Source organism: Homalodisca vitripennis, chromosome 1 (assembly GCF_021130785.1).
Source record: "Homalodisca vitripennis isolate AUS2020 chromosome 1, UT_GWSS_2.1, whole genome shotgun sequence".
NCBI classification, from domain to species: Eukaryota; Metazoa; Arthropoda; class Insecta; order Hemiptera; family Cicadellidae; genus Homalodisca; species Homalodisca vitripennis.
In genome coordinates, this window is record NC_060207.1 from 57,978,920 (window position 1) to 57,990,931 (window position 12,012).

General features: G+C 31.5%; 1 protein-coding gene across 8 annotated transcripts in view; it reads left to right on the forward strand.

Annotated features, from left to right (window-relative positions):
• The window catches only part of LOC124362172 (F-actin-monooxygenase Mical), a 194,167-nt gene that overhangs the window by 131,132 nt on the left and 51,023 nt on the right, over positions 1–12,012 (forward strand). For 7 of the 8 annotated variants that reach the window (XM_046816485.1, XM_046816457.1, XM_046816447.1 and 4 more), the window contains 4 exons: positions 3,326–3,471; positions 6,172–6,359; positions 7,677–7,876; positions 11,119–11,208. In XM_046816485.1, the coding sequence (XP_046672441.1) occupies positions 3,326–3,471; positions 6,172–6,359; positions 7,677–7,876; positions 11,119–11,208 (624 nt within the window). The remainder of the gene's footprint in view (positions 1–3,325; positions 3,472–6,171; positions 6,360–7,676; positions 7,877–11,118; positions 11,209–12,012) is intronic. The other variant, XM_046816466.1, reaches the window with a different exon arrangement.

Below are 12,012 nucleotides of genomic sequence, written 5' to 3' on the forward strand. Positions count from 1 at the left end.
TGCAACATCCACCGTATTCACCAGATTTGGCCCCCAATGGTTTTTTCCTGTTCCGAATTTGGAAAAATGGCCTGATGGACAATCACTGCTTCACTTTAAAAACAAGGATGTTATGGAACAAACGAATGCTTATTTTGAAGAACTTCAAAAATCATATTTTTTGGACGGCTTAAAAAATTTGGAAAGAAGATTGGAAAAATCTGTAGAATGGATGTATTGATTATGTTAAGAAATAAACAAATTTCTGCTGAAAAAAACTAGTTTTTCAATCTTTTTTGAGGAATTATTGAACGATCCTCTTAGTTTGATCCTGAATTAAGCCTTTGTTGTACTGTTTATTTGTCCAACTATTACTGGGTTTTGGTTGGTCCAGATCATGAAAAGCTGAATTTGTTGGTATGGCTGGGATAATGAATTAGCTCAGTAATGACATAATTAAATAGGGTTGGGGGGGGATATTAAAACTTGTCAAAATTTCCACAAGTGATTTTGGGTGAAAACAACATTTCTTTTCCGATTTACTTTAGTTTTCCTGGCCTGTACTTAATGTGGGTATTTTCTTGTTATAGGGAATCTCATGCAGTTACACAAGACTTGACTGCATCTTTATTAAAGTAATCCAGCAAAAAGAAAAGCCGTTAGAAGAGAGAAAATGTTCATGTAGAGTACTTGTTTTTTCGTGTTTTTACAAAGGATTAAATTCATCTTTATAATAGTTGTCTCATTTTTACTGATTTATGTAATTTTGGAAATTAATAAGAATTCACTTAGTAGCAAATTGTATTTGATTTTAAAAATTAACTGAATCAACGAAAACTGGACAAAATACCACAGTTTGAGTTTAGCACAAGGTGCACAATACTTTGAGAAATAATTTAATTTTAATTTGATTGATTATTTTATTTCAAGAAGAGAACCTTTAGTTTTATTTAGTTTTATAAATTTTGTAATTTATTTTGAAGAGCTGATTACATTTTTTATTGAAAAGAGAGCATTTTTATTTTAGTTCGATTTTAATATTAATATTCTTGCTAAAGGGTTTTGAGTTTAAGAACGTGTTTTAATATTGAGATTTTCCAGTGAAATTCAATTTTTTTTAATTGGCTTTGGGCTTTGGGCCAGTTTTATTTTAAAGTACTCTAATAATATTTCATAGGCTCAAATGTACTTGATGTTCACTGGTTAAGCATTTGCTCAGGCATAACCAATCAAAAAATAATTGTATAGTGACTTGGAGAGTTAATTACAATTTAATACTTGAATTTTATTCAGAGTTTTGAGATCAATAACCGAGATTGTTATAAAAATATAATGTAGAACCAAGAAAAATTAAATAAATAATGACTATTGTATACACACACGCTTTAGCTCATATTTTTACAAAGTCAGCATTGCTTGACCTGTTTTTTCTTGTAAAATAGCCATAAAGTCATACAGGTTTATATGGTTTTTAGTATCATTCATTTTGTTCTTCAGCCAGACATAAAGTGTAGTAAAGTAAAAGTATCTAATCAAAATAACTTTGGCCAAAAAGGTAAACAAATAATATTGTTTTCCCTACTGTCAAACAAGTGCTGAAGATGTTAACCCTCCATCAGGCGCTTAAAATTAGAAACACCATCAGGCGCTCACGGAGGTTTCCTCCAGGTTAGCGAATAATGGATATCATAGTCGTTTAAACGGTTTTTATTTGTTTAAATATTCATACTGATTTAATTACAATGTAATATATTCATTTTTAGAAATTAAATAAAAATTACTCTCTTATGTAATGAATTTTTTAAATAAGAAATTCAAAATCTTAAAAAATGTTATTGTATAATAACAACATGATTTATTTTAAGAAATAATGCAATTAATTATAAAAATGTTTAACCTACTGTAATAATATATGGAAATTAACTTAGTTTTTAACTTCTTACAAAAACAACTTACTTCAATTCTTGAGATATTATACAATTGTAATTTCGATTATTACTCTGAAATCAAAATTTATTCTTTACTAAAAATCTTTTTACACACTACACAAAGTTTAAAAACATTTTCTTTCTGGTTCTTATAACGACAATGTTCACTCCATAAACAGTACTGAAATGTTCCCTAGCACACTGGTACTGTACTGACAAGTCTCTCGTCTTCATTCTCCATTTCACAAAATTCAAATAAAATATATTGTAAAACTTAAAAAGAAACCATCACAGGCCACACATGTAGGCGCACAAGGATTATTACTCCATAAAAACTAAACACAATAAGGCGCTCACGGAGATTTCGTCCAAACACTACAAACACAACATCGGGTGCTCACGGAGGAATCGTCCGGTCTCGCACGGAAGTAGACCTCATACTGACAGATTTTGACAAAGATAAGCGGGAGGCTATTGTTTCGCTTCCCCGAAAGATGCTTGTGAAGTACACTGCGGGAAACTACTGCCAACATCAGAAAAGTAGTACTATTTTTAATAATAAAAAATACACGGAGGAAAACTCTGTTTAGCGCCCGATGTAGGGTTAATATATGTTTATGGTTTAACACTCTCATTGTGATATGAGTATCACAGTCAATGTGTTAAACAAATGTTTAATTTTCATATTGTGTTGTAGAAAGCCAAATACACAGAAGAAAAAAACTTGTTGTTTTAAAATTAAATGACTGATTTTGGTATATGCTAAGGGCAAAAATTTAGCTTGTCTTGGCGGCCTCTACAAAATATTTACTTCTCTGTCAATGACCTATCATTGTTTTGCAACTCAGAAAACCAGTAGAGATGCCATATATAAACATTAATTTGAAATGAAACACAATTAAAGCTTTCTGACTGTGTGAGTAACTCATTTTAGTAGACGAATTTGATTTTTTTATTTATTGTTGTTTGATAGCAGTCTGAGAGTACAAGTTCATCATGTCTTATATCTACACAAGCTACTTCTTTGTCTCCATGGGTTTTCTTATTTGGTTTGTAAAACATCAAAAGCAATTGGTAATTAATATGAAAAAGATGTATCAGACAAAACATAAATAATACTGATCTGATTGTGTTAACATTTTAACATAATCTTTATAAATCTTACTAATCAATAACAACTTGTTACTTAAAAGTAATGAATTTTGTTCAGATTGTACAATTCAAGTTTTACTACAGCATTAGGAAGCTTTAATTATTTAAAAGACAGTTGTTAAAGTATAAATTCATTTGTACTAATATTCCTCCTTCCCATACAAATAATTTTCATAAATTTTATGGGACATGATAATATTGTTTGTAAATTAACAATACTTGTGTGGTATTTAGTTGTGCTGAAGTTTGTATGGATTGTGTTTCAGGGAATTATGCCTTTGACAGAGATGGAAGATTTGGCAGCAGATTTTTTTGTATACCTCACTTTGGACTGACTCGTGTGATTAAACGAGAAGAGGTTGGAAACAAGGAGAACATCCCTAGTCAACCAGTGCCAAAGACTCCTGTCATGGTGGGTTGTTTATCCATAAGAGAAATATTTATACTTTCTGTCTTTTGAAGTACTTAAAAATATTTATTTTCTGGAGAAATGATAAAACAGTAAAGTTATAAAGTAGTAGATGTTAATGAATAGGGTTTATCATGGTAGCGTTTTAACTAGCATATGTGGTGTAGTTTGCTCCAGTAAAAGTTGTTATTTTTGAGTTTGGTGAGTTGCACTAATAGAGGATTGTATCACAGAGATCAAAGAAAATCTTTGGTTTATAGTGGTTCTGAAGCTTACACAACCAGTGTTATATCAAAGTATTCCAGTTTTCCATGTCAAAACATTGCTTAACAGTAAAACTCTTGAATGAAATACTCCGGCCTCGTTGTAGAGAACCGTCTTCAATCAACAGTTTAAATTGAAAACTGATCTGTCAACTGAAGATCTCTCTTCACACAGAGGCCATAACATTTCAAAAATGTAATTACATAAACAATGTTTTGATGCAGTGTGAATTAGAAAACTTTTATGATACCTTTGGTTCATTGTACATAGTATTTCAATTTGATAATAACTGTTTTAAATTGGGAATCTAGTATTACTCATAGATAAAGAGATCTAAATTTTCCGAGTAGTAGAACATTATAGACATCTAGAGTATTATGTGTTCTTTTATACAGTGTGAGTTAAAAGTATAGATATACTCTGTTTATTTTTTTATGGATAAAGTTGGAGGGATGGAACTCAGGACACCTTTCTAGGAAATAGAAGTGAACTTTTTAATCCCTATTACCACTTTGCCCATTTCCCCAAAGTGGGATTTTGGGGTAGCGACTCAAAATTTTTAAATATAAGGACCCATTAAGTGACCTCATTTGAAAGATCTTGATAAAAGAAGAAGAAGTGGAAACTAGAGCTTTCTATCTCAACTCAGTACAGAATGGCAGCTCATTTAGATTAATAAAATTAAAAGCATGGACGCATCCTGTTTTTACTCCAATGGACAAAGATATAAAAATTAAACTCTAGGACACCCCTCTAGGAAACAAAAGCGAACCATTTCCCCGAAATACTCGTGGACATGGAGTGCACCAGAGTGGTGTGGATGTGCTTCATCCTGCTGGAAAAAAACTTCATTATAGTTGTTGGTTGGTTCATAGCTAGATCAACCTGATTTTGTAACATTTTCTGGTATACCTCAGCATTAAGTTTTTCGTCAGTAAAAAAGCGCCCAATAAACTGATCCCTCACAATGCCAAGATTTTAATTTTTCAGGGTGCTGGTTATGTTGTTCTCTAATCCAATGAGGGTTAACATCAGCCCAATAACAAGTCTGTTAACGTTATCGTTTAACATGAATGTTGCTTCATCTGAAAAAGCAATATTGTTTAATCTAATTGTATTATTATCAATGTTCCGCATCATTATTTCACAAAATTCTACTCAACGATCAAACTTCTACTCACTTAGCTCATGAACTAAACAAATATCTACTGTCATGTAAAACTTTACAAACTGATGTTTGAGATACACCTAATATTTGAGAAACATTTCTAGTTAAGGTATGAGGATCTTCTACAATAGACTGTAAAAAATGTCAAGTGACAATGCTTTGTTTCTAGCCGATTTTGGTTGTCCAGGTTTGGGGTGGTTTTTAATTCTGCCTGTTTTCTGGAAACGTTGGATTGTTTTTTGAACTCCTGATTTATAGATACAGGGTTTTGAAAAGTGTCATTAAATAAATTCCTTCCTTTATCATAAGATCTCATTCGGTCTCCATAGCCTCGAATCGTCAGGATCATAATAAGCCGTTGTTCACTGAAACACTCCATTTCAATGTAAAGTACCACAAAAACACGTCTTAATTTTGTTAATTCCAACCAGAAACTGAACATGATACTGGACTTCCTCAAAACTGATAAGATAAGGAAGGCCAGCCTTGCAGCAGGTAATAACTGTAAAACAGGTTTGAGTTTGTCTATTGAAGTTATTTACCTTCTGAATGTAGATCTTCATGTTTTGCCTTAATTAATTTTTAATTAATTTCATTGAGCAATTTTGTACTGGGTTGGGATATAAAGCTCTAGTTTCCGCTATTCTTCTTCTTTTATCAAGACCTTTCAAATGAGGTATCACTTAATGGGTCTACATTTTTTTTAAATCGAGTCACCCTCCTCCCCCTCAAAAACCTATTTTGGTGAAATGGGCAAAGTTTTACAGTGACTAAGCAGTTCACTTCCATTTCCTAAAAAAGTGTTCCTAGTTCCATCCCTCTGTCTTTATCCATAAAAAACTAAACAGAGTATATCCATACTTTTAACTCACACTGTATAAAAGAACACAACAACTAGTACAACAATAATACCCTACATTTCTATGATGTTCCATTACTCAGGAGATTTAGACCTCTTTATCTATAAGTGATACGAGATTCTCCAATTTAGAAGAGTTTGTTACATTATCAAATGAGTGTATCCATACTTTTAACTCATACTGTATATTGTTACCTGTAGGTAAAAAGCTGTATTTAGACATTTTCATTTTTGACAAAAACTGAAAAACATGTAGGCATTCACAAAACAACACAAAAGCTTGTTTAAGACAATTTTCTACACAATACAGCTGTAGCATTGTTTTCCTTCAGCATAAAACACTAGTGTTTATGTTTGTTTAGAGAGCTAATGTTACTCTTTTGAGTTTGAAGTAAGCATTATTGGATTACAGCTTAGAGGAGAGGAAGACATGATGGACCAAGGGACAACACCAGAGAGGATTGAGTTTGAGAACCTGTCGGGAGTGGGTGAGACTGCCTCAGACCAGGAGGATAGTGAGATGGATGAAGATGAGTGGACGGACCGTAATTTTGGGGCCTCAGCTGCTGAGGCTTCTAGCGATGAGGCTTCTGACCTCAGGTACAATTTTATTAAACCTGCTGCTTTTTCATTTCTTCTTCTGAACATCTTAATTTAGGAATTTCAATTAAGGGTTTTATTTATTATTTATTGTTAGTGCCAAAGGACTTATGATGAAACTCTCACTATCTACATTCTACAACACATATAAGTCTGTAACTTTATTCATAAACTAATTTTGTTAATTTTGTAATTCTTTAGTAACAACAGCTTATTTGGTCATTATGTTATAACAATAACATTGTTGTAACCATAAGTATGAAGTTAGATCTGTATGTTGTGTGTCATGCAGCTTTAATTGTTTTCTTATCTGTGATTTCAAATATTTTTAACAATTTGCAACGGTGTATTACACCCTGTTGTGACATAAGCATTTGTTAAGATGAACTTTTATACCTAATGAGACACACACCAGTTTTAATGAAGCATATCATGTGCCTGATGGAGTTGTTTTGTTTTAATTCTTTTCTCAATTTCTTTGAATACAGTTACATTTATTGATTGTGAAACAAAAAATGGGCTAATGGAAATGCCTGAAAATTCATGACATTGTACAGTTTATTATAATAACATTTATTAATACAGTTTGAAAATAATATGAAAAAACACAAATTGATCTAGAAAAATATAATATTTAAGTGTCCCTAGCTAAAAACAATATATTAAAACATATCAACAATGTGTACCTCATCTGGCATACAATGCGTAAGTATAATACATTACAATATCTTGTATCCATCCTGACTCTTACAATGTAATTTTAAACAGTGATAAACTAAATAGTTTCAAAATGTTAATGTTTATAATATACTTTCTCATCATATTTATGTTACTGGAATGCACAGTATTTCACATTATAATTAACTTAAATATAATGGTGGATATAAACATGGATCATTCTATAAAGCTAAATTAATAAATGTATTAAGTTGAGTATATAAAATTCAGTGCTCCCTCACTTCAATTCATGCTTTCAAACCAAAAAGTTTAGATAGCAGAGAGTTTCAATCTGGTTGAAAAGCACAAAAACCAGTATGATTTCCTTTATTACCAGCATAAAAACTGGAAGTTATTGTTTGATTTATATGATAAAGTGCAGAACTAAAAAAGCTGCATTTTAATGTAACTCCCGTTATAACTCTACTGCATAGTTTGTGTTAAACTTTCAAACTTTTTTTGTCTAAACTGTTTGATCCAAAAATAATGGAATAGAAAGAAAGCTTGTTAACAAATTCAATTTTTTTTTAATGTTTTTATTTTAATATTAGCTATGATGTAGAAAACAGTAAGCTTACTCTCCTTTGTTGAAACTGTTAGTGACTCGGAGGACGAGGAAGAGTTCGCAGAGGCGCTAGACGTGAATGTGGGCATGACAGCAGACGAGACACTGCGGCTGGCCGAGCATTGGACTCGTAGATATAACCGGCAGAAGGAGGCTGATGAAGAGGAGAGTGGCAGCTGTCACGATTCAGATGACTCTCGAGAACACTTCAGCTACCAGGAGTATGACAGTGAGGGTAGGTGTTGTTGCGTACAATAACTTGGGATTGATTATGTCTTAACTTTTTATGCTGTTCTAAAAGATTTAATCATTTGGTTGTAATCATTTTAAAAGAAATTTTAATGTGTTATATACTTTTAAGCAACATCAAGATGAGTAGTAGTGACAGAATATTGAGAAAATTTTGTATTTATTACCATTATTATTAATTAAAGTTCAGTTAAATTTAATATGCACTGATCTCAATTGTAGGCAATGTTGTTTATTGAAAGTTTTGGTAATTTTTGTAAAGTTGTCTCTCATTGTGGTTAATTACATTATTTATCTTACTAGTTATGGAATCTTGGTTATATCAAATCCTAGTTGTATGTATTACCTATGTTTTGCCTAAAATATTCTAACTGAATAAACTTTGGTGTTTATTAGTCAAGAGTCAGTAGACAAGATTCTTTATTAAACAATATCATTGAAGTATGTTACAGAGTCAAAAGTATGTCAGAATAGATGGATGTCTAGTTAAGTTAAAGATTGTCACTCCATAAATAGAATTCCCCAAGTGTGTAGAAGGTCTGGTTCTGTAGCCAATGGTGAAGAATTCTCTTCATGGTTCTTGGGTTTTCAGTTTTTAGGTAGTCAGGCAGCTTGTTGGAGAGCTTCATTCTAGCATAGGTCAGTTTTTTCTTTTTCAAATAAGGCAGTTCAATGAATAGGGAGTGTATAGTGACTGCTTGACTGGTGAAATGATTGTGCAGATGCCTTTGTGTAGGAGGATCCTTGGTTCTGCAGTGCATAGTGGTTTCTAGGATGTAGATGCAAGTCACTGTCAATAATTTCCAGTCCTTAAATAAGTTTCTGCAGCTCTCTCTGGGTCATAATCTGCCATTATCCCTAGTGCTTTCTTCTGCATAATTATGACACAAAGAAGATTTCCATTCAAAGAACTACCCCAGACAGTTATTTTTTAATATTTGGCTTTTTTTAATTATTGGTTTTCAAAAAGTGCATGTTATGCAATATTCGAGGCTTCAAGACTACTGGTCTCTTCAGTTCTCTTCAAGTGTTATGCCTAGATGTTTAACATTTTCAGCTGCTTGGAAGCCTGGTAGTTCACTTTTTCTCGCCAAAGGATTTTTTTTGTTTTATTCTCATTGAGAACAAGATCATTTTTAAGTGTATATTCTTGGGCCAAACTGATGGCAATGAAATCTATTTCTAGTTGCTTTGTATCCTTATTAGTTGTGAGTAGCACAGTGTCACCAGCATTTTACAGTATTCTCCTAGATGTTCTGGAAAGTCATTTATGAATAATATGAATAGGCTGGTCCAGGGACAGAGCCTTGTGGAACCCCTGACTGACTGGCAGAAGTTTAGACTGAACTATTCTGTTTCCTGTAGTTCCACTGTCTGACTTCATCCCTTGAGGTAGCTTGCAAAACCACCGGAGTGCTGTTTGTTGGATCCCAAGTCTTTTAAGTTTAGTCAGTATGAGGTCATGACCTAGGCAGTCAAAGGTCTTGCTAAGGTCGAGAAATAGTGTATTTACAGCGTTGTCAATTATTAGTTCAATTAGGTAAATAATTGCAGTAATCATGGATTTATTAGAGATAAAACTATGCTGCTTGTCAGTAATTTGTTACTTCTTAACCTTTTGGGGTCCATAGGCGAACTTAGTCCGACATCGCTATCTTGAACGTTCCAGTTCAAGGCCAGACTCAGTCTGACATCTGTTGCAACGTGAATATTTTACCAAAATATGTAATTCAGACCCATATTTGTTGGATGTAACATTCGATCTTGTGAAAGTGTATTAAATAATCAGACACAAGTTGTCTTTTTCTATGGTTTCACTTTCAACATTATTACAATGCGCAGTTGAAAATCGGTGTTTATTTTCAGCTGACCAACGACTTGTAGCATCTACTGCTGTTTGGTTAAATATTTTGTTTGTTTTGAATTCATTTTTAGAGGAATAGATACAGATGTATTGTGATTATTTAGTTGTCAACAAGAAACATATAAAGTGAGTTTTCATTTTCAATTGAAATAGGATCAACGAGCCGAGGTGGAGGATGCACTGTTTGATTTTGATGGTAGGGATGATGATATTGATCCTGATTTTCCTATTTCTGCGGACAGAAGTGTAGTAAGTGATAGTGAATTAGATGACAACAAGGCTGAACTTCATTAGATGAAACTTCAGCACCAGGTAGGGTTAGGTCTAGGTCTTAGGCCATGCAAACCTGGACTCCAAAAACTAAAAAAAACAACAAAGAGTAGGCATAAGCCTAGGCATAACTGTAGAGTGTTATGTGTATTTTGTGTGTAGGTACAGACAGTAAATTTTCTTTTTGTTCATTTTTACTTTTATATACAGTTCAATAAGCTATTGTTATAGTAACAACTTATTTATTTTTAATAATTTTTTACTATCTTACTGATATAATTTTCAGTTTTGAAGTGAAAAAACTTATTATAATTCTTTTTTTAGGAATTATACATAGGAAACATAATTATACAATTAAGAAACTTAGTTAGGCCCATGACTATATTTGGGTCTAACTATGTTACAAGTAGCTTACTTTGTCGTAAAGCACACCAACTAATCCACTTATACACTTTACCAATGTAATTAGTACTTCATACTTTTATAAGCTAAAATGTAGGTATTTTATCGACTCAAATACGTTGTATACAAAATAAATATTTATTTTATTTTCAAATGACATGTTTCCTAAGCCATGAACTTAATTATATAGGTATTTAGAACATGACTAATACTTATGATGGTTCCTTCCTTACAGTTTTGATTTATAAAGAAATGAAGTAGGTAAAAAGCATGAAAAAATGGATTTTTTTCTTTATTTTAAAAATACAAAAAATAATTAATACACAATTTATTTTGCATTACTTAACTTTTTGTAACATTAGTCTTCCTTAACAAAAGAGCTTATTATAAAATTTATTGGTTTATAGTGACATGTACGTATGGGATATTAAAATATAGTCATATTCACCTGAAATTAATTGTCAACCCGGTGGGGAACACATGGACCCCGAAAGGTTAAATACCCCTGATATATTCTATGAAAACAATTATTAAGAATGAGAAAGAAAACCAATGTATTCTTCATAATAACTTTTCATTACATCGTAAAATTTATATACTTGTTATCAAAGTTACAGTTAAATGTAATAAATTTTGTTCGATTTAAGCTGGTTGATATATCTTGGAGACACTTTGAAGTGTGTATTTTATAGCGGTAGATGATGAGTTTGATGCGATTTGGCATGACTGCTCTCCCAGTCCCTCAACACAAGTGTTTGGAGCCACACAATCGGGATTGAAACGTATGGTTTCTCTCTGTGATTAGACATAGATATGGTGTAAACTAACATTATCTAATATGATAGATTAGAAATATCTTTGTTATTTTTACTATTTATTTTGTTAGAGAACTGTGCATTTGCATGTTATTAAACAATAATAAATGTTCTACACACATTAAACAGGCTGAAAGAAGACCAGCAATTCAAGAATAACCATTTGCTTACATTGCAGTTCTTTTTTATCCCTTCTAGCCCAAGCTATTTGAGAGGAAAATCTAAGAAAAGAAACAAACACATACTACATCTATTATTTAAAAATATAAACGTGGAGATGAAAATTCATATCTTAAGTTTAAATTCCAAATACATTGTATCATTATACATTAATAACTTGATAAATAACCAAAAGAAATATTATATATATATATATATAATGTTTTATATATATATATAAATTTATATATGTATAATATATATATATATATATATATATATATAAAAATTTATATATATATATACATCAATAAATATTTTACATGTAACAACACATAATTTAACATATTTTTACAATTTGGTATATTATATTTACATAACAGAAAACCCAAGGAAATAAGGCATGAACATCTGAGTAATATATAAAGAAAACTTTGATTTTAAAATTAAAAATTGATTAAAAGATTCGGTCATCTTAAATCATATCATGACTGGATTGAGTAATATTATACAGACTTATGCATACTTAACGTGTGTAATATATATTTTTTAATGCGATAATTGAAAAAAAAACTAAATTTTAACTAAACCGAACATTACAGAAATACTCTA